Source organism: Halictus rubicundus, chromosome 7 (genome assembly GCF_050948215.1).
Source record: "Halictus rubicundus isolate RS-2024b chromosome 7, iyHalRubi1_principal, whole genome shotgun sequence".
Taxonomy (NCBI): Eukaryota; Metazoa; Arthropoda; class Insecta; order Hymenoptera; family Halictidae; genus Halictus; species Halictus rubicundus.
The window spans coordinates 11,009,594-11,031,844 of NC_135155.1; the positions used below are offsets into that span (position 1 = coordinate 11,009,594).

A 22,251-nucleotide genomic window follows, 5' to 3' on the forward strand; every position below is an offset into this window, starting at 1 on the left:
TTCTCGAATGGATCGAGATTTTCGAGAATATTAGAGATTCCCGAGCATATTCGGGTTCTTGAATGTATCAGGATTCTCGACAATTTTCGGGGTTATTCCCAAGAATATTAGGGATTCCTGAGCATATTCGGGTTCTCGAATGTATCGGGATTCTCGACAATTTTCCGGATTATTTCCGGGAGTCCCGAAAATTCTTGAAAATATTCAAAATTCCTGAGCAAAAATTCCAAAAATTTCGGGAACCCGACCCGTCCCGAGCATGGGACACCCGCCATTTTCGGGTTCTCGCACGCCTGTACTTGCCACAGAGGAGAGAACAAAGAAAACGGTTTCGGTAACCGCGAGAAATACGGCAAAATGATAAATCCGAGAATCTGGTCCGGTGATCCGATGTACTAAAAGCGCAGCTTTGCTTGGCTTACAGGTTGGTTGGTGATCGGGTCTAGCGGTGAGAGGGGAGAGATAGAGAGAGAGAAGGGGAAAGAGAGAGAGATTGGCGGAGTTAGAGGCCGGGGGTGAAAGGAGTCGGTTTTTGGGGTTAGCGAGAGGTGAGAGGGGCCGAACCGAGGAGAGAGAGAGTGCAAAAGCAAAAAAGGGGGTAAGGAATCGGCGGTGTGTTCCGGCTGTGTGTTATGGTTGGGAGCAAAAGGCCGGGAAGATGCTCGAGGTTCATCGCTCGGACTTTTTAAGAGAGGAGGAAGCCTCCGACGCCCCCACCGCCAATTTACTATCCCCCGACTCGACCGGGGCTTCCGTCTCCGGGTGGAAGCCCGCTGAGAGAACCGTCTCCTTCAATCGAGACGTCCACGTCAAGAGGATCGGTGAGTCCAGGCAATCACACCATATGAGCAAAGAATACCCGCAATTGATAGAGAGAGCGAGAGAAAGAGAGAGAGAGAGAGAGAGAGAGAGAGAGAGAGAGAGTGAGAGAGAGCGCACGTGTGCGCGCCAAACCAGAGAACCAAGTTCATTATCATTGCTTGACTTTCGCGATTCTTGCCTCGGTCCCATGGAAATTGAACGAGACCTTCCTTATCTTCATATCTAATTTGTTCGCGTTTAGAGTCGCTCGAACTTTTCACTATCGCTCCTTCTACGCGAAAAGAGCCAGCCAAAGTGATCGCGATTGAAATAAGAACGGCAGCCGAGCACAAACATGATTCTCTCTTCATGAACTTCTCCATGACATGCTGCGGTAACACAGAATTTAATCAATTATTTTCTTTTTAAACTTTCGGGGCCACGTTTGACTGAAATGGGGGACGGAATTATTTGCCCAGATTTGTATTAAGATTTTCAAAATTCGGGAATAATTGAGGAAGTACTTTTACACGTTATTTCAACTTTTATTTTTTGGAATGTTTGTGCTCGCTGAGCTGGCGCTCAAAGTGTTAATAGTGTAACTACATTTTTGGTTTGTTTGTGCACGTAGTGCAATGTAAATTGGAAGCTTGGCGAATTCGATCTGTAAATTTGTGCAAGGTTATATATGAAGCTCTCACTTTGGCTCGTTAAAGATTATTAGATTGTGTTATCTAGTTGCCATTGCTGTTGGAAAAAGCCGGTGAAAAAACGCCGATTTAATATTTTTCAATTAATTCACTAGTGTCGAATTTCTTCGTGAAACGTCCAGAATTACGGGAAAATGTGTGGCAATGAGTAGAATTACACTATAAATTGATTTTCGAAGGTATGCTTACCGAAACGGGAAAGTTCGTTACGTCGAAAGTGTGGTACGCATAAAACTCGAATTTTGTTTCGCAACAACTTTTCGCAATTCCATGGGAACGGTGCTGTAGTTCGTGACTTCAGTCAAACCGGTGACCTCGGTGGAGGAGAAAATGCGAGATTACGAGAACGATTGCAACGAAGACACGGGTCTTGTGTTCCAGAAAAAATATGGCCAGGTCCTAGAGCGATCTCAGATTATGGAAATTATTTGTACCGGGCCTGTAGATTCGCGTCGGGAATCTCGCACCGTCAGATCTGATTCTGAGAAACTCCCAGCTTCAGAAAAATTATCAGTAATCTTCGCGCGGAGAGATGTTTAGGCATGCAAACGTCTCGGCGACGCGGCGGTACGTTTGCAGAAACAAAATTACTGGAAAATTCTTTTTCTTCACTTTCATCCGGTTTTCAAAGAACTTCTACGTGAACGAACCTTCCTCGTTTTAATAATGACTTCAGATCCAAATTTAATATTTATTTATTTATTATTTTGACTTTGACAACATTTATTCGTGTTACGAGGCCGGTACAGAACGGCAGCTAATAAAATATTCGATTTCACGCAATACGACAAATATTATTCAGCTTAACTACATGTAATTTGATAATTAATTCATAATGTTAGAAGATAATAATTTTTATTCCAGACAAAGCTGTTTTAATGTACTGTATTTTTACAAGATTTTATTATTCTGCTAGTACGATCGAGGACACGCATAACGTCTATTAGAAATCATGCTACCGAGTTGATGGAGTAAACAGCTGTTGTACCAAAGAAAGTCAAGCAACGATGTCGGTTTGGGACGTGTTCCGCTTAACTTATGTCTAACTGTTCCAAGCTCGAGCTCTCGATATCGATGTATAACACATTTAATCAAGGCCCTGCCGCTGACTAACGGCACGAATGATCGTTGCGCTCTCGCGATCGTCTCGATCGATCTTTTCCCCCTTTGTGTGTAATCATTAATAACGTATCAGTAATACCATTAATTGTTGTCCGTTTAATATCCGCTGATCTAGTAACAATAACTCAAAAGAAAATGCGGTCGAATCGGCTCCGTGGCCTTGACCTCGAAGCCGCGTAGTTTCGTCGCATTTTTCGTTCGGCGTCTGAATTTTTGTGCTGTTTGTTTCCCGATTATTGTGATACGTGGGCTCGTTACGGTAATGGTGTGTGCGCGCTGGACTCAGCCATTCCTCTTTCACCGCAAGCTTAATTATATTAATTACCATTAATCGCCCGTCTCCCCCCTCACCCCCGAGCCAAGCGATTCACGCGTCCTCGAACGACCCACGTGTGTGTCCCGCCGTGATCACGGTGGTTTGCTTGCCGTATCGTTGCTAAACCGCGGAACGTTATGCAAATTCCGAAAGATTGACAATCGAATGAAACACCACGCCCATTTTATACCTCTCCGGAGACTTTTATCTCCACGCTGTAAAACACGTTCCGCGGTCTGGCGGTCACTTAACACGCGTATTAACACTAAAACCACTGCATCAACGCGATCAACTTCCGACTTTCTTTCATAACACGTACTTTCTCCGTTCTTCTGTAACTTTTCCAAGCTGTCTCATTGTTTAACAATTTGCTAAAAGAAGAGGGACAATTTTTTGTTTTTAACGTTGAGATGTAGACTTCCGCATAACGCGATCAAACAATTGTTCACAGAGCCCGCAGTCTAGTTACGATTCTAAACATTTTGTACAACTTTTGCTTTTGTAGTAAAGAAATAAAAAGGGAAGGAAGAAAACAGTTTTCAGTTTGATATGTGCACTGTAAATCTGACTCTCTCGTTAAAAATGAGATAACTTAACAACTTTTTCCTTTACGGTAAAGAAATAAAAAGGAAAGGGAAGAAAACAGTTTTCAGTTTGATATGTGCACTGTAAATCTGACTCTCTCGTTAAAAATGAGATGACTTATCAACTTTTTCCTTTACGGTAAAGAAATAAAAAGGAAAGGGAAGAAAACAGTTTTCAGTTTGATATGTGCACTGTAAATCTGACTCTCTCGTTAAAAATGAGATAACTTAACAACTTTTTCCTTTACGGTAAAGAAATAAAAAGGAAAGGGAAGAAAACAGTATTCAGTTTGATATTTTCACTATAAATCTGATTGTCTTAAGGTGTTAAAAATGAGATAACTTGACAGTGGTTCTAGTGTTAAATGTGAGCATGGCCGACTAACGGAGACACCAATCAATCCGGACGTTTCGAACGATCCTAGTAATTTGCTGTTTCCGTATTGTCTGTGTACCCTAGTTGTTGTGTGTAATCATCGAATAACTTTACGGAAGTAAGTGGCATCTTAACTATATTTATATAATTTCAGTCGAGGCCGCAGCTGCGTTACGTGGATTTATGTAGTTGCGCACGCTGCGTGGGAAAGTGAAAACTCTTATAAATTGCACGGACAATGACGACAGTAGTTTGTCACTCCCGGAAACAAACCTGTTACTTTTCAATGGCCATTTTCCTAACATTTGCATCTTCCTGCGAGAACATTACGTAGTAGTACAGGCATCGTCCGTGCATTTACCACGATAGTGACATAAGGTTTTTGATTTATCGTAGTTTCACTTATATAGACTTTTTATGGATTGTCGTCGACGCGTGGTAACTTATATCGTGGAAGTCGCGAACTAAAATAACACTAACCTCAAAACTACAAGAATTTAGTCATGAAAGAACTTACTCGACGATCTGGCCAGTCGCTTTATAAACAAATAGGTGTAACTTACGTGATTTCTAAAGTTTACTTAAAATAAAAAAAGTCAATGCTTGGTCTCGGATGATACCAAAACTGAAAGTGGTTTCTGATTCTGATAATCAACCTTGGATTAAACTTCACCTCAGGAAACCAAAAATTTTTAACTTTTTTTATGTAATCCTGTAGATTTTGGCGAGAGAATGCCGAAAATCCAAGTTTCAATCCTAGGAGATCACTAGTTCAAAAGTTGCACATCTTTATAGGCGTATAACTTTTTTAACTAGTGATCTCCTGGGATTGAAACTTGGATTTGCGGAATTTTCTCGCCAAAATCTACAGAATTATATTTAAAAAAGTTAAAAATTTTTGGTTTTCTGAAGTGAAGTTTGAGCCCAGCTTTGAATTGTGACGTGTTTGAAAGAGTTAGCAATCACCAAGAAATTATGCCCAGGCAACAATCAAATCAGAAAGATTAAAATAATCGAAGAGTATCGATGTATTACGTTGGCCGACTAGAATTATTCAAGACAAAAACCGTGACTTCTGTTTCTTTCAACAGATGCAGGGAATATTTCTCTGTCTAGTATTATAATAAAGGTCTATAAATAAAAATTTTAATAATCGTGTTATACCAGAAGGAAGCTCAAGAATCATCTTTTACATACCAATCTGAAACAAAATCATTCCATTACAGGAAGTGACTGGTTGCTTCACGATCGAAATAGCTGTCGATAGATCTATTGAAAAAATCCCTAACCACGGACTTCAGCATAGACTTTCGACAACGATGTCATAATCGCCGGTACACAATGTGTTGATCAGGTTCCGTGAACTGGAAACTTTTTCTCGACGTTGTCGGCGTACCCCGGGCAAATTGACCGCCGCGAGATGCGAGGCTCGATTCGAAATCGATTAGTCGAGGCAAGCGGGATCGCATCGAGGATGGAACGGAGTCGGTCATTGATACGGTGACGCAATAATATCCTGCGAGCACCGGCTCCGGGAAATTAATGGCCACTAAACTGAAGCAACTGTCCGAAGTCCCGGGCCGGGGTTTGTATTACTTTATAGTTGGCATCCGCTGAGTTTACGATCGTCAGGCACAAGTCTACTTGGCCGGGATTGATTTTTTTTTAAACATTCTTTATTGACGATTTAGTATACATTCTTTGGTTTAGTGGTAACAACGAACATTTGGAGAGAAAAAACTACCAAACAATATTGCTGTATGTGTCCGTTGGTCCGTTCGCAAACGGAGCTCGCCGATATACGGCGTCTTATGTCTAGCTTAAAAGGAACGTGATTACTGACTAGTAATGTTACAGTCGTGTAGGACTTACGGCTAATCGGGTTAAGTACGAGGGGAAAAGAAAGAGGAATAAATACTATTAACCCTTTGCACTCGAAGCTCTTTTAACTCCAAAACGAAACGGTTCTTCCGACCTAGAATATTTCTCTTCTCTATATATTTTGTTTTTCATGTTGTGCATACGAAAATGGTGCAATTTACTCGTACAATGCTGAAGTGTTTAGTCATTTATTAAATACGAACAAATTTAACCCTTTGCACTCGGCGCTATTTTCATTCTAAAACTAAATTTCACATTTTATTCATACGAAACTGATCCGATTACCATATATAACATTTAAATATTTAGTAATCTATTGAATAGAAATTTTGTAATGTAACAAACATTTTGTAATATTTTTTGTAATTTCTTTGAAATAATGCCACAATAATTTCTAGTGATGCTTCAGAGTCACCACTCGAGTGCAAAGGGTTAATAATGTAACAAATATTTTGAATAATGATACAGCAATTTTTAGTGGCGCCTCACAGTCGCCATTCGAGTGTTAAGGGTGAAAGGGATAAAAACCCCTGTTAGCTTGGCCGCGATTGTTGGTTTCTTCGGGAGATCGAAGGAACCGGGATCCGACAACAGCGCGGCCAGGAGCCGAAGACAAGGAAATTAGCAGATACGCGGAGTTAGTGTCTCGACGGTTAGGCCTCTAATGGCGTCGGCTAATAACGCCGCGCGATGCGAACGGTTTTCGTGCGAGCCCAGGGACTCGCTCGCCGGTCTTCGTCTTCGTCTTCGACTTCGTCTTCGTCTTCCGAGCGTCGTTTTCTTCGTGGCAGCCGGCCACAGGCTTTTGCCGCTGTCCATTGACGCGAGGTCGTTCCTTTTTTTTTCATTATCGAGCCAAGGAGATTGTCAAGGTCGAATGTCAAGATTGCGAATGAATGGTCAGCGAACCCATCATCCATTCACTTTTTGCTCGTGACGCCGCGGCACGATCTTCGCCGCGTCGATTCACCGTAGACGTTCTATACAGATAGGAGAGGGAGAGAGAGAGAGAGATAGATAGATAGAGAGAGAGAGAGAGAGAGAGAGAAAAAATTGACAATCCTTTCTACCGGAGAAAATCGCTTTGACATTGGGGTAATCGACCGGACACGCGTAATTAAATTCGCTAATCTGTCATCGGGCCGGCGATCGAGCCGATCCTTTCGTGTTTGCTGCATCGTGCACACTGTTTGCTCGAAAATATTCTCTGTTCGATATGTTAACGTTACTATGTTTCTCTTTAGCGTCAGTTCATCGAGGTTAATACTCTTCGAACGGGGCTTAGGGTATTTGTGCCTATACACGGCTGAAACTTTTCTAGAAACAATTTCTTCGTACACAGAGTGGACATTGAACACAATTAAAAAGCTTTCATGTCCGATTTATTTTTTTTTTTTTTTTTGTGTGATATTTTGAGTCGACGTAAAGAAACAAATCTAGCGGAAGGATCTTTCTTCTCGTCGTTTTTGTATAAAAAGATTCAGATGTGATTCGAAACATCACTGAATTAGTATACGCATTGTACAATGGTCGTTCAATTAGTAATCATAAAACGGTGCATCAACGAATTAGTGAAACACGAGTTTCGATTGTTCAGGATAAAGGAAAACGTGATTAAAGAGGAAGCATTCTCGTTCGGTATCCGGCGACTCTTCCATTTAGCGACTCGCTGTCAGAAATCACGGCGTGAAATTTGTTTACAAATCCGAGCGGCCATAATTCGAGCCGGCGAAGGGTTAACGACACTCGGCTAACCAACGGCGGCACCTTGTCTTCCGATCAAGCTGCGTCGTTCCTTTGAATCTCGCGAGCCGAGACTAACCTGGGCAAATTGAATATCGCGCTCTCCTCGCGCTGACAGCGATCGCTCCGAGTCTTCTTGAACTTTAATGATATCCGTCGCCCGTGAGCCCCAATGTCTGTATTAATTCGTTTCCTCGTTGCGTCACGGTTATGGTTCTTTAACCTCGCGTGCTTCGAAAAGAATCCATCTCTTCTCCCCGCCTTTTTCTTCCCTTGCCGCCGCGCATTGTTCGGCCGTCAGGTGCGCGTTTTGTATACTCTCGGAAGGAGGATCGCGAAGATGGATCTGCGGCCTGGATCATTTATACGACGCACGGTGTACCGGCGCACGGCGCTGCGCGCAAACCTTTGATTGCTTTTTAATTAAACTATGGTACGTAGCGTTTAGGTTTCAAATACCGCGTTCATTGCCAATGCAGTTTTTTCTTTTTTGGTAATTTTGATTCGGACGCTAAACAAATTCAGGTATACGCGATATTGTTTACAATCGAAATCTATGAGTTAAGAAAAAAGCTTTTATCAGAAAATATTTAACTCTGGAGGTACTTTACCCTTTCCGGTCCTATGTCGAGCCAGACTTAATATTGACTTTTGTAGCAATTGTTCATTTCACTGATCTACAGTGCATAATAACGCCACAATGATATGGCATGTAACAATGGTTCTAGGCTCTAGTTTTAAGGATCAAAGTACTCTCCTCATTAGAATGCGATAGTTAATCAAGCGCTTGAAATGGTTCCGTAAATGGAGAATAAAAGTACGTTTCTTAACCCTCGAATGACGGGTGTAGGGTCTATCTTGATGATTTTTTGAAAGCCAATTTAAATTATTTATATTAAGTTCAATCATAGTAATAAAATGTAGCCATACAAGAAATATAAATGTTTTTTCTATGGAATTATCATGAACAAATAAATTTTACTCATCGTAGTCGTAAAACAAAATTGTACGGCAAGGGGTTAGCTCAAAGAAGTGAGTTAAAAATGTGTAAAAAAAATCAATACGTAATAGTTAGAACAGAAAATCTTCAAAAACGTCCGCCGTTCGACAGCAACAGCTTCAATAAATGTCCCAAAGGGAACGAGCTTCGAATCGTGTGACAGTCTAGCATTCCGAAACATGATTCCCAATTATCGACTTCTATTATCAGTGGACTGCGGATTTTATGCATTTATGACAAAAATAGGCGTATTTTAAAACAGTAAAAACATTAGAAAATTTTTACAATACTGTTACATTATTTTCAAACATATTAAGAAAGAAAATAAATTTCTATTTTACTCCAGCTTGTTGCAATTCAGGTGGAAAATTTTGATTTTCTATAAAGATCCGCAGTCTAATTATCAGTGTCGACTGGTACCATTGTCCGAGCAGAAACGGAACGACAGGATTCAGAGCGCGAAGGGCTGAATATTTCCGGACAGTTTAAAAAGAAAAAAGAAAAAATTACTCCGGTTCGAGTGATCGTAAAGCCGGCCTGAAAAGAGATCGAGACATATATATATGTTTACACGGAGGTTAGTTGCTCCATAATCCGATTACGAAACTCGTCCACGTTCACCGTCGCGTTACACATCGGGTGCACCGGCTCCGCGTCCTCCCGGGGTGGGGATTTATGCTTGGAACAAGAGTATGCTGTTGCCGAGAGGGAAGAGACGACGGAGGAAGAACAGGAGTACTAGGAGGAGGAGGAGGAGGAAAAGGAGGAGAAGGAGGAGGAGGAGGAGGAGGATGAGGAGGATGAGGTGGAGGATAAAGAGGGGTGCGTCTTTTACGAAGGCGACTTTGCACCGCGGTAAAAAGTCTCGGCTCGGACCGGTGCATTAGCGGCTGCACCGTATTTCTTATTATCCCGGAGCGAGGTGTATGCTCCCTAGAGCTATTCCTTTCTCTTTCCGATCCCGGGGGCAGCTCTAGGCGAGCTGGTCGCCTCCTCTTCGTTCCACCGACGTCGTCAATGCGGGCGGTCCTGAGCAGTCAGCCTAGTTGGCCGGTGCAGCATTGCGTTCGTGCATGCACCTCGTCCAAGCTTGTTAAGGGCCCCTTGTGTCGTCCGCATTATCCCGCCTGCCGGCGTTTCCTGGATCGTCGCGTGCTCTGCCCGTGGACCGGCCTTAAACCCGCCGCGGCGTGTATCGGTGTGCATAACGGGGTGTAATATGCTCTTGGATTGTGCCAGGATGTTCGTTACTTTGCCAATGAATGGGGAACGGGCACGGTTTCGACGCTCGATTAATACACGAGAGCCTTGAATAGCCTCGTTCGGTCACCCTTAACTGGCGCGCGCGCCTTTCCTAGCTTCTATCTTCGGAGCGTATTCTGCTTTCGAACTTTCGAAGGATCAATCATTTCTCGCTATTTCTTTCAGCGTAAGCGACCCTGAACACACATGCACAAGACCATCTCTTTGAATTCGTCAAATTAATTTTATTAACATCTTGTTACATGTTACAACACATGTACACACACACATGTTACATGTTACATGTTGTGCCTTATTGGGGATTATAAAACGAACGATAGAGGTATCAGTATAGATATAAAGATTGCAAATGAAAAGTAAAAAGGAGAGAAGGGAGAGAAAAACCAACCGATAGTATATTAATGTTGTCCCCTAATGTATAAATGTTGTCTCTAATGTTTTAACGTTGTCCTGATTTAATACCCAAGAATTGTACAACATATTCGTATGGACACATATTTATCCCATATTTTGGCAATTTCCGATACACAAATTTTTAAAGTGCGTTTATTGTACACACACATTTTTAACACTAGAACTACCGAGCCCTAAACGTGACTATTATCCCTTTATAATAACAGCAAGATTGAATTTGCTCAGGTTTCATACGATTTTTATGGTAACATGTACTCCAAAGAAGAGATATATTAAAAAATTTCTCGTGAAAACGTTTTTATAGTAATCGTGAAAGATGAAATCATCCACCAGTCATCTTGACTGGTTCGGTAGTTCTAGTGTTAATGAAAAAGAGTCTTACGTTAGTCACTAAACAATTTCTCTTTTTCATAAATACTCGCAGTCTACTTATCACTTATTCGCCGCGAGGACTCTTTCAATCGACGAAACAAATTGATCCCGTATTGTTCTTCCGATAAAATCTCCTGCAGAACTGAAAATTTGCGTTAATTGCTAAATAAGCGCATGTAGGACCAACGGGGAGCTCGCCGGGGAAAAATTCGCTCGATCTCGTCCGGTCCGCGAGAAATGCGAAGCGACAGCGAAATTCTTGTTACGTTGTTTCTATTTATACACTGGCGTCGGTGCTTTCTCCGCGAGGATCGTAATATAAATATTGCAACATTTCAGAATACATCAGCCCGTTCTATTCCGGTCGGCTGGCGAGGGTTGTTGACGAAGGCCCGTATAATAACAGGTTTTCACGAAACGAACTGGTCGAGTGGTAACTGCGAAGAAGGCACAAGGAAGTACTTCTGTACTGAATGGGCCGATATCGCGAAGATCGCGTATCGAATAAACGGTGGTCATTTATGCCCGGCCGACGCGTACCACGCTTTTTCGTAGAAAAGAAATTTAAACCCGGCCGACTTTACTAGCTGTTTCGATTTTAAAGCTGTCATACGTTTACTTTTATGCATCCCCGACTTCGCTGTAAACTTAATCTTATTTGCGCCGCTGGGAAAGCTTCGGAGCCGGCGTCAATGAGAATTCCGGATGGAAATATAAGGTTACCGTGGTGAATCGAAGCTTGTTCGATTTGGCATTACTGTTCAGAATTTCTTTTTCATTGAAGGATCGAATTTTTCACAATTTTTACGATTTCGTTCCCAACAACTCTCTGTTAAGTGTTTTATTGGAAAGGTACTTCGACAGACAGTTACTTCGTTGGTACTAATTTTAAACAATTTTTTGTATTCAGAGAAAATTAATATAATGCGCATTTAAACCATTTAAAATCAGAATTCCTCTTCCCAGATTAGCTATTCTGCGTATACATATTGTGTCTGGTAGAATCAAGCAAATATAAAGGAAATTAAGTTAAACACTATCTCATAGCTGACAGAAAATGGTTAAACTATCGCTCAAACAACAAACCAGAGGTGAACAATATTTGGCGAAATAAATATTTCAAATTGAATATTTTAGAATTTATTTGGCTTAGAAAATAGTGTTTCAAACAGGATATACAATTTTTAAAATAAGATATTTTTATTTTAACCGTCTGAAACACAAAATAAAATATTTTTTTTAATAATCTGGCATGAGATAAAGTACTTAAATCCTAATTAAAGTATTGGATCATCTTAAAGGTAATATGGAATTTCCTTCTTTTCCATTCTTTGATCTATTTAAGAGTTTTTATTGTCGAGTTATCAAAAGACATTGAGACAAGAGTTTTAGATAATGGCGAGAAAAAGTATTTTTAATACCCTGAAAATTTTAATACTCTGAAAAACCGTGTTACGTATGACTGATCTTTGTACAACCAGTCTTACATTCGCAGCAGGTTTCTACTGCAGTTTGTTCATAAAAAATGTCAACACGTATCTTGCCGTTAGGAAACAATTTATACTGGCAAATGTATCGAACGGAAACCATTATATTCAGCAAAAATATTTCAATTAAAGAATAAAAATTGAAATGAAGAAAGTATTTCAAAATCCAAATATTTTCAATGTTCTCCAAATAAAGTACTATTTCACTCGAGCAAATGGCGAGGGTTAACAGAAGAGGAAGAATTTCTGCATCGGATTCCCGGCAGTCGATCGGGAAAAAATCGAATTCAGGTGGAACCCGGCAGCCGATTAATTACGTATCTGTGCTAGCACGTCCTATCGGTGATTTTTCGCCAGTTCCGGCCGTCCCTGTTTTCATGCCTGATCCGCTTAGATCGGCATCCTTGGTTGCGTGCCAAGGGGTCTTAAGGTAGACCCCGATCAGCCGAAACGAGGAAGTGCCGAGTATCCAATGGATCGGTATCGTTCGAGCGGAGAACGTGGAGGTCGCGCGAGCATCGCTTTACCGTGCTCGTTCGCGAGACCTCTCCGCGAGGAAGAGCAGGATAGAACGGCCGAACGGAAAGAGCGAGACAGAACCGCAAGGGGAGGTCGTGTAAATGAGACGAATCATGAGAATAGGATTAGCGATCGCATCGACGCGCGGACCGTCACGTAAAACCGAATGCAAGCCGAAACCAATACGGACGTGTTCTTCTCCGTCGGAAAAGTTTCTCAACGATTTCTTTGTACGCCAACGTCATTCGAAATCACACGTGGACAATTGGGACTTTGTCTTATTAGCCTAGATACGGCTATCCTCAATCTTTGACCTCACTGACCACTCCATACGAGTCCTGAAACATTACCATTCAAGTTTAGGGCCTGTACAGAGTGCTAAAAAAAGCAGCCAAATAGCTAATAAAAGCAGAAAACCCCAGACATTAGAAGAATTTAAAAGTATTGGTAGAAAGCAACCGTGCGTCTTGTTTTTTTTTTTTGTCATACATTATCAACTTAATATATGCTTTATTCATTTATTTCCATCAAACGCTTCTATATGTCACGCTCTAAGGTGGCAGACATCCATGTTAGAATTTTCTTGTGAAATTCCGAAACCAAATGGTCCGCGCACGATAGAGTTTTTTGCGAATGGTAATTCGGAGTTGCGTTACCGGTCAATTTATCATCGGACCGCTGTCCATGCCTCCATTACGATTTATCGTGCACGCATTATATTTATTGGCAACGGAACCGCGCGAATCGTTACGCGATTTAGCGTTACATAATCGCCATTTCGGCGAAGATTTATCTCCACCAAATTAGGTTGCCGTATATCGAAAAAAAAAGTTTCTAGCATTCATACGTCTCGTCGAGATTAATCTAACTCTCGATACACGGCGAACGAACGACTACCATTTTGCGCGTACAATAACCGCTTTGATAGTTGCTTAGATCGGTCGATATGATATCTTTGCTGCCATGAATGTCTTTTGTACAGTCGCTTGATAGTTCCGAATCGATGTTGCCCATTTTTCACGTCCAACTTTTCATAGACAATTCTTTCGCTGCAATCTTGTTACGAACGTGAAATCGATCCTTGCTATCTCCCCGACAATCGTGCAGTAAAAATTAAATAGACTTCTGTAAGGAGGCACCTTGAGTCATATTTTGCTTGACGAACCCTGGATTTCTATAAGAGGGGGATTAAAAATTTGCAGGAAAGATGGCACACTGTCCTCGATAATGATGGAGATTATATAATAAATTAAGAAATGAAAACTTGAATTTACTACAAAGTTTGTTTTAGATTTCAAAATAATTGATTACTTATGGATCAACCTAATAATAATTTCTGAAACGGGATGAAGAAAAATTCTAATTAAAATAGACCGCCTTCCAGAGATGACGCGGTGGTCGCGAATGTGCCGAGCGCCATCGCAGGGTAATGATTTCGTCGTTGTTCACGCGGAAGGATATCGTTTACGATTGGTGCTTGACGACACCTTTCGTACGTAGTTGTAGTTGTAACTGGAGACTGTAACTATCTGCGAAACCGCTTATAGGTTTGTCTGAATGCGAACGATTCCGGCTGAGGGGAGATCCGCTGGCGCATAAAGCAGCCGGAATGAATTCTAAAGGGTGGTTGTTCTTTTGATGCCGCCTGCGTGGTATGTGTCTTGATTAAACTAAGTAGATGTCGCTGTAAAAGTTCCGGAAAATTATCGTCGTTAACCCCGGCGCAACATCGTGTTGCATCCTGTCGCATTCCGATCTGTTACTTTCGCGGGACAGCTTTATTGGGCCGTAAATCTTGTTTTATTTTCTTAATTCTAGCGGTATTCGGCCATTTTATGGGCGTACTGATAAACCTAACACCAATTAAAGCTCATTCGCATCGGCGGATAATAACGATATCATTTACATCGGAATTGTCCATTAGCGAGGATTTTGTAGACAATTTTATACTTCGCCTGCAATTTATGTAATTGAATTAGAGGTTGAAGAAATTGTTTAACTGCCCTGCGGTCGTAACGAACAAAGTACCATTTTGCGAGCATGGCCGGCTGTAAAACTCTACCGAACAACTCGCAAAATTACGCGACTTCATTAAGCTCTTTGGCAGGGTTAATGCGCACTTTTTTACGTGCTTCCAACCATGTTCTCGTCCAATTAAAATAGCAATGAAGCACAGCTGAACATGTTTCAGTATTATTATAATTATTGAAGTACCGGGTACTAGAGTATCATTTTTATGTTGAACGCGTTCTAGAAATGTGATTTCATCATTTTTTCGTGGTATAAAAAAATTTTAATTTAAATTCATTAAATTTCGTAGTATAAAAAAATGGGTGGGTGTGATTTCAAAAAGCGATTAAAAGAACTTCGGAAGATCGACAAATGTGTATACCTTAACAACGCTTCAGAAGAGAGAAATGAACTCCTATTTGGCCCGTATGTCCTGCAATTGAGGCAAATAATGTTTAAAGTGCATAAACATGCGCAGTCTAATTATTATACTGGGAGCAATGGACGGAATATATATTTTATCGTGAAACCGTTCCTGAAATTTGCCTTTAAAATTGAAGTAAATTACACGTCAACGATAATCCGATGAAGCTGTTCGCACGATTCGATGATCAACGGTTATTAGTTGTTACGAAACAATCATATTCCTACACGGTCGGCGAACGTGTTATTTATCCTAATATTGTAGAGAGCGTGTTGATTAAAATGTTGCAAATTGAGCGGCGAGTAAAAGGCGCTCGGTGAGAAAGCCATTCTTGGACTGTTGCGCAGTACCATTTTCGAGGCGTCCGCAACACCGTTAAGCATAATGAGACGTTCTACCTGTTTTCGAGGATGCATGCCTATTATAATGCAGCGGATAGCCCCGCGATCTATGCCTCGTGCAATTTACATTCATACTTATCGTAACAGTTATCGATCGCGGAGATCCGATCGGAGGGGTTAAATTCGCACGTGACCGGCCTCGCCGGTAACGATCAGATAACCGCGATATTAATTTATGCTCGTGATCCTCCGCGAAATTACCGTTCCTTCGGTTCGCGCGATGATCCGTACCGTCGCTCGGGACCCGTGGAAGCGTTTACAACATTTACAGCCCTCGAAGCACTGGGTCAGCACCGCTGCGCGATCTTTGACCCACCACGGCAAGACGCCACCTGCACTTCCGGCAATTCTTCCCTCTCCCCTCTCCGCACCTCTCTCTCTCTCTCCGTGGGCCTCAGGCCCCCAACATCCCCCACCACACCGCCCGCAGACCCCTGGGTCCACGAAGCACCTGCTGTCAGGATTCATTCTCAGACCCTACGCTGCCCGCTATCCCTTCCTGGACATCTCACCATAGATTACGTTATTGCAATCTATCACAGCGTTTACCTTCTTGGTCAAGCTTCACTTTTTTCGAAATGGGGGAGAAGGACGGTCACTTGAGCAATAATTATAATAAAATGAAAATATGCGGTGAATTGTTTATGTAAAGATACGTTTCATAAGCTTCATTACTCATTTGTCCGTACAATAAAGAAAATTAGTTTCGTATTGATCAAATTTATGAAAAATAAAAAAGATATCGTATTCGTCTCAGTAGCCAAATTTATAAAAATAGAAGAGATATCTCTGACTACCAGTATTCAAGTTTAATATGGAAAAGTAAATTTCCTGTTCAAAATCGAATGTACGCAAGAACCTAATAATATGAAAAATTGGGAGCCACATTGCCGCCATTTCTTTGCTGAATTCGTTCGAATTGTCGCGAAACGCGGAAGCATGTCTGCCGTGGTAGATCGCGGTTCACAGACATCGTCACTCGTGAGAAAAGCGACAGTGCACCGGGCGGCGATCCGGCGAAACCCGCGGAAGATAACGGTTCGTGAGAATGTCGGGCTCTTAAAATCTACATCGTATAATCCGGTATGAGCCGCGCGCGAGTCTATTATCGATCCCGGGGTTTATTGCTCGGAAACGGGCATTCTGTCATGCCATCTGGCATACATAACTCCTAATCACGAGTATATTAAACGCGCATCAGCCGCACGATCCCGGTGCCACAGTGTGTCCCGATTACGTTCCGGATTTCTTATTCCACCATTCTCCGTCGCTTTTCTCTCGATTCCCGTGTAAACGAATGAAATTCGCCGAGTCTCGTCTCGCCGAGCGAACAGTTTGGCCGGGATAGCCGAGATTTGCAACGGAAATAAATGACCAATTACCGCCCGGTAAGCAATTTGCTCTTGATTCGCTCTCAATTTGCCACCAAAACTGATCTACAGATTGTGACCCTTCCGTTTCGGCATGCGGCTCGAATTTGAGTGCAAAATTTGTAGACGAAATTCGACGGCAGAACGGAGGCAAAATGAGGACACACCCTGCCCTCGTGTAGAGAGTCGATCGGTCGCGTGAAGGGGGCAGGTCGGTCGCCCTAAGAGTAAGAGTCGGTTTGCCCTAAATATCGGGCGAAAACGGGAGTAAACCTTACTGATTTGCGTGAAACTTAAAATTATATAATTTAGAAGTTTAAATAGAATTCCGTTCTCCCTCCCAAATTAAGGTTAACTCCGATTTCGTCCGATATTTACTCTTAGAGCTAGGTTAGGAGCGCTCTCGGTGCGACCGACCTGCCCTCTACACGACGGCCCTTTTTGCCTTCGAAATCCGCCTGTAAACTTAAACTCAAATTACGTCCCTACTGTTTCGGCATAGAGTCCTCATTTATCGACAGGTTTTGATCGACAAAAGAAATCAACCGATCGTAATTGTTTCCAATTAGTCGGCGTTACCGGTACTTCAAGGGCTTGTCCGGAACAACTTCGATCGCCGATACGGCGACGATAAAGATGCGCCAGAACTCTCTCGAACGTATCGCGTATCCGCTCGTAGAAACATGTTGACGATGACGTTGTTTCGCATTACAAATTCATCAGGCGCGCGAGCGCTCGCGAGAGGGCTCGCGTTCCTCCTTCCGGCTACGCGTAATTGCTAATGACGTGATAATTAAATCTACGTATGTGCTTCACGGGACGTCTGCATAGTAATTAGCCACGACGCACGACGATCGAGGCCATTTAGAGGGCGCAGTTTTTCTATTTGTCGCCGTTTCGTGACTTGGTCGCTGAATTTACATTTCAAATTTGAACCGGAAACGAGCGATATTTCGTAGGGAAAAGTTGTTAAGATGTTATTTAAGATGACGATCTAAAGATCTAACGCATAAAATAACGTGTGTGCTAGGATGGAGCGAAAAATACTTGTTTCCATGATCAAATTCTAATAGTGCGAAAAAGGTGCTTACTGGGCCCGATAAAATGTGTAAAAAATTTGGGCTCGATCGGATAATTTCTTCCGAAGGCCTTAATTTTCAAAATGTTAGAAAAAAAAATCTGAAAAGGTTCAACTTTCTTCCGCCGGTGGATTTTACATTTTTTTATCCCGGACTTTCTCATTTACGTTTAAAAACCAATAAATCTGCGAATAGTGAAAAGAACAATGTTTTGCTGACTGTACGATTTAAAATAAAATGAACTGTATACTATTTATCGTTGGAAATAGTGTTTCATAATGTACAGCACAGTTTTTTTCAGTTTGCAGAAAACTTGATATTTCTTTTGCGAGAGGCACCAGGTGAACTACAATATTAGCGAATCCTCGTCCTAATTCGTTAAATTTATATTTTGCGAAACTAACAACGTAACTTCTCCCGTTCATTAAAATTTAGAAAGTTTATAAGCATTACGATTTCGCGATTGCTGTTGCAAGAGGTCCACGGTGATTGGTACCATAAAATTTCGCTGCATGCAACGCGAAACTGGAAAATCACGAGTGATGCGAAACCTTATTCTTTTTGTGCGCGCGGTTATTCATCTGTATCACGTGGCCAGCCTCGCGTCCAAAGCCACCAGCACGTTTCAAGCATGAATCTATTCATTGCCCTCGCTCGCATTATGTACTCAGTATTACTCGTTTACCACGTTCCACAGTTCTTATATACCTCGATTATTTAACTTCGACCTAGCTAGACCGCTTCTTACTCGAACCGGTTGACGCGGAGGGGGTACGGTTTGCTACCAGGAATGCTGATTGTTTTCAAGGCTACCGAAGATATCGATCGTGTTTAATAAGATGTAGACTATAATGGTGCTTCGTATACGGTTCCTCATTGGCTGTTCGGACAGTTTCTTCACCATTTAACCCTCTGGACTCCCCAAAATTACTATCATTTTAAATCTTTCATTTAAACAGCACTTTCAAAGACAGGTCCTAATTTCCTAATTAGTATATTACTTATCAACAAGATTAATATTGTAAAATATAATGCATAGTTAAACTGCACATTTAAAAATTTGGAGTTACACTCGACACACAACAGAAGCTGAATGAAAACGTGTCCCCCAGTTTAATGATTCGATCGAGTCAAGGATAGTGTAACGACGCTCTTAAGTTCTTACAATATCACTTTAAATGATCATTTTTTTCACAAATATATAAAATCCGCAGTCTACTCGCTCACTCGATGATCCGTGACCTCGTCTCCGGGGCCAAAAACGAACAACCAAATTCGAACAAAGGATAAAAGGGGGGGGGGGTTCGAGTAAATATAGAGAACACCAGGACAGCCGTTTCCTTCCGTAATGCGCTCGAGGTGCTTGGCTATTGGTCGCAGAAATGTGAGGAAGAACGAGCGCGAGTGGAGGTTGTTAGCGTAAACAGAAGCTCATAAAAGTTGGCAAGAATGGCCCCGGAGTGGATTCAGTCTCCATTTAACAATGATTTCCCACGAGAGACGTGCTCGGTGGAAATGGTGCACGGCATTATGGGTACTAGAAGTGGTACGCCGCTTTTGTAGGCGAACGGGAACGCTAATCCCGGCGTGGCCCCGTTCCCGGGGTCCCCTCGTCGATGACCTCGACAAGATGTTCCTCGAATGAGGTCGCAACCAACAGCTTCTCGGCCCGTGGAACCGCGACAATGACGCTGTAAATCCGTCAACGGGCTCAACGGCGGATCGTTAGCTTGTTTATCATTGATTATAGAACCCACGCGTCCTCTCTAATTACCGTTACCGATCGTTCCCCGCTCGATTGTATGCGAGCACTACTGATGTTTATTAATGCTCCGCGAAACACCATCGGTGCCGGATTAAATACTATTCCGAACGTAATAAACAGCATCCGAGACTAACGACTCATTTACCAGCCGTGGAAGAATGCCGCGATTGACTTGCTAGATAGTTTTATAATTAATAGATCGCCGATCTTTATGCTAAAGAAAAATCGTCCGCTCCAGTTTCCGGACGCGAGGGCATAATAGAAATTCCTTTGGTACCTTAATCGTTTTAAGAAATAAAAGATCGAATGTCCTATTCTTAATCATAAATGAATAAAATCGGCAGACCAATAATAAGGCTCTAAGGACTTCACACAAAGCGTTGTATATTTTAATGAATGTTCTTTTACATAAACGAGAGTGTTAGATTTTTATTTTAACTTTAACGGACAATTATTTTCACCACGAATCGATTACCGGTGTAGATTAAGAAAATGAAAGAGGAATTAATATCGATTCAAATTGACGGGTGTTATTATTTAAAATATTCATAATACAAGAATATATTTGAATTGGACTGAAGCAGTGTTTTAATTAGAGAAAATGAGGCAGTCGTTTAGAATACGACGCAGGAAGCGCAAAGGGGTGAAGGATGTTTCAGCAGATACTTTCGAAAGTTAATAAGTAATTTCTCCCGGGTTGTCCAACGTGCAAAATGGATTTCATAAAAATCGCCCTCGTCGCTGGCACGTCAATTAATTTCTGTCGAGAAACGTGCACCGGCTTGTGTTTGTGGATGGTATACACTATTACGGAAAGGTCACTGGTACATGATATTTGTTGAGAGCATCGAGTGATTACCCTCGGTTGTGCTGCACGCGAAGACGTAATATGAAGTGGAGATTAGAATCAGACACGGTTTCTCCTCTCTTTAATTATTCTATGGAAAATCGGAAAGGACGCGGAGGTATTTAGCACGAATTCGCAAGACAACCTTCATTTCCCACAGTGTCTTTCACTCGAACCATGCCAGTATAGAATTCTCTTCTGACCCTTACAAGTATCTTCACACTTGCCTGCAGCATCAAACTCGGTTCTTTTCTGTACATTTTATCACACAAACATATTGTAAGAATGAACAAATCCGAATTTCTTTCCTATAAGTATTTGGAAAACAAGATAAAGTAGGATTACGTTATGTCTAGAAAGAAATAACTGTGTAATCAAAATGAAAAATATTTTACAAGAATGATCAAATTATTGATTTAAATAAAGTCCTCTGAGTTTCTCTAATACTAAACCTACCAAGCACAGAACATATAAAAGTAAAATGTCTTATAGAAGGGAGAATTAGACTTAAACTTAAAATTAATCTTAAACTTTGTGCGATTTTCATTATAATATGTGTAATTACTTATGAAAATATTTTTATAATTTCCCGTCATTTTAACCGTGGTAGGTTTATCGTTAAATACTTGAAAAGGAAGGTAAAACAAGATTACGTTCCTCAAATTTTCCCCAAATTGAAAGATATTTTACAGGAACGATCGAATTATCTTTATTTATTTAGACGAAGTTTGAATTTCTTGGGACGTTCGGAAAGACGCGGTGCGCGTAAAAATTGTTCAAGCGACCGCGCCGACATGATTGCCAATGGTTTGTGGGATTTTCCTGAACGCCCCTCGCGGAATCTGTTCGAGCGATTTCCCGCGGCGGGCCCGCCAGTTCACAAGGCGTGTGCACGCCGAAAAGGTCAAGTTGCGTATTACGTCTATGCGCGAGCGTATGGGCTGAATTTTAAATTGAACCACGATTTCTATTATCCGACTCACAAAAATACCGCGGAGCGAAAGTTGCGCGCGGCGCGGCAGTCCGCATCGAGTCGGAACAATGTATGACGTGTTTGCTGACGATGTCGGGAAAGGGAAACGCGTTGCCCTGCGCCAGGACAAAAATGCTGCCCGTGATTTCGAAGTTGAATCAAAAGATATGAGAAAATAGGTATAGCTGTGCAGCGTTTTATCCCTCGGACTCCTACGAGTCCAGGGGCCGGGGGGTCATTTCTGACCCACGCCGATATTGCGTTACGGTTTTCGATATAAGACGATGGCTCGGGACAGGCTTTCGTCGTATTTCGAATGAAGAAGAAGAAGAAGAGGAGGTCGTATCCAACTTCTGGCGGCTGCCAAGGTCTGATCGAACAGGACAATTAAACAATAACGAGCAGGCAATTTAGAAATCTAATAATCTTTTATCCACGATAGAATTCGCGTGTCAAGATTACACTCTACTAATGGAGATTCGATTAAAATTCTGTGATTCCTGGGAACGTTCGTTAATGTCGCCCAGCGATGACTTAGGGCTGTCATGTTCCACGTGTACCGTAAAACTTTTTGCGCGAGTAAAAACACGGACCTTGTGCGATTGAAATGACTTTTTTAAAGCTGGCTGCTGGATTTCTTTCTGGTTAATTAGCTTGGTTCTTTAAGCAATAATGAAGCCCTCTCTGTGTCTCTCCGCGAACCGTTCTTGTTGCGATAGCTTTACGCTTTTAGTTCAACTTCGACGGACTGACGTTTCGGTAGTGGAGTACAGTGATTTCTCTATATTTGTCGC

At 41.8% G+C, this 22,251-nt stretch overlaps 1 protein-coding gene across 1 annotated transcript in view; it reads left to right on the forward strand.

The window, feature by feature from the left end:
• Blo (bloated) overlaps positions 1-22,251 on the forward strand; it is a 164,919-nt gene that overhangs the window by 12,893 nt on the left and 129,775 nt on the right. The window contains exon 2 of the mRNA XM_076790117.1: positions 425-821. Within this exon, the coding sequence (XP_076646232.1) occupies positions 659-821 (163 nt within the window). The 5' untranslated portion in view covers positions 425-658. The remainder of the gene's footprint in view (positions 1-424; positions 822-22,251) is intronic.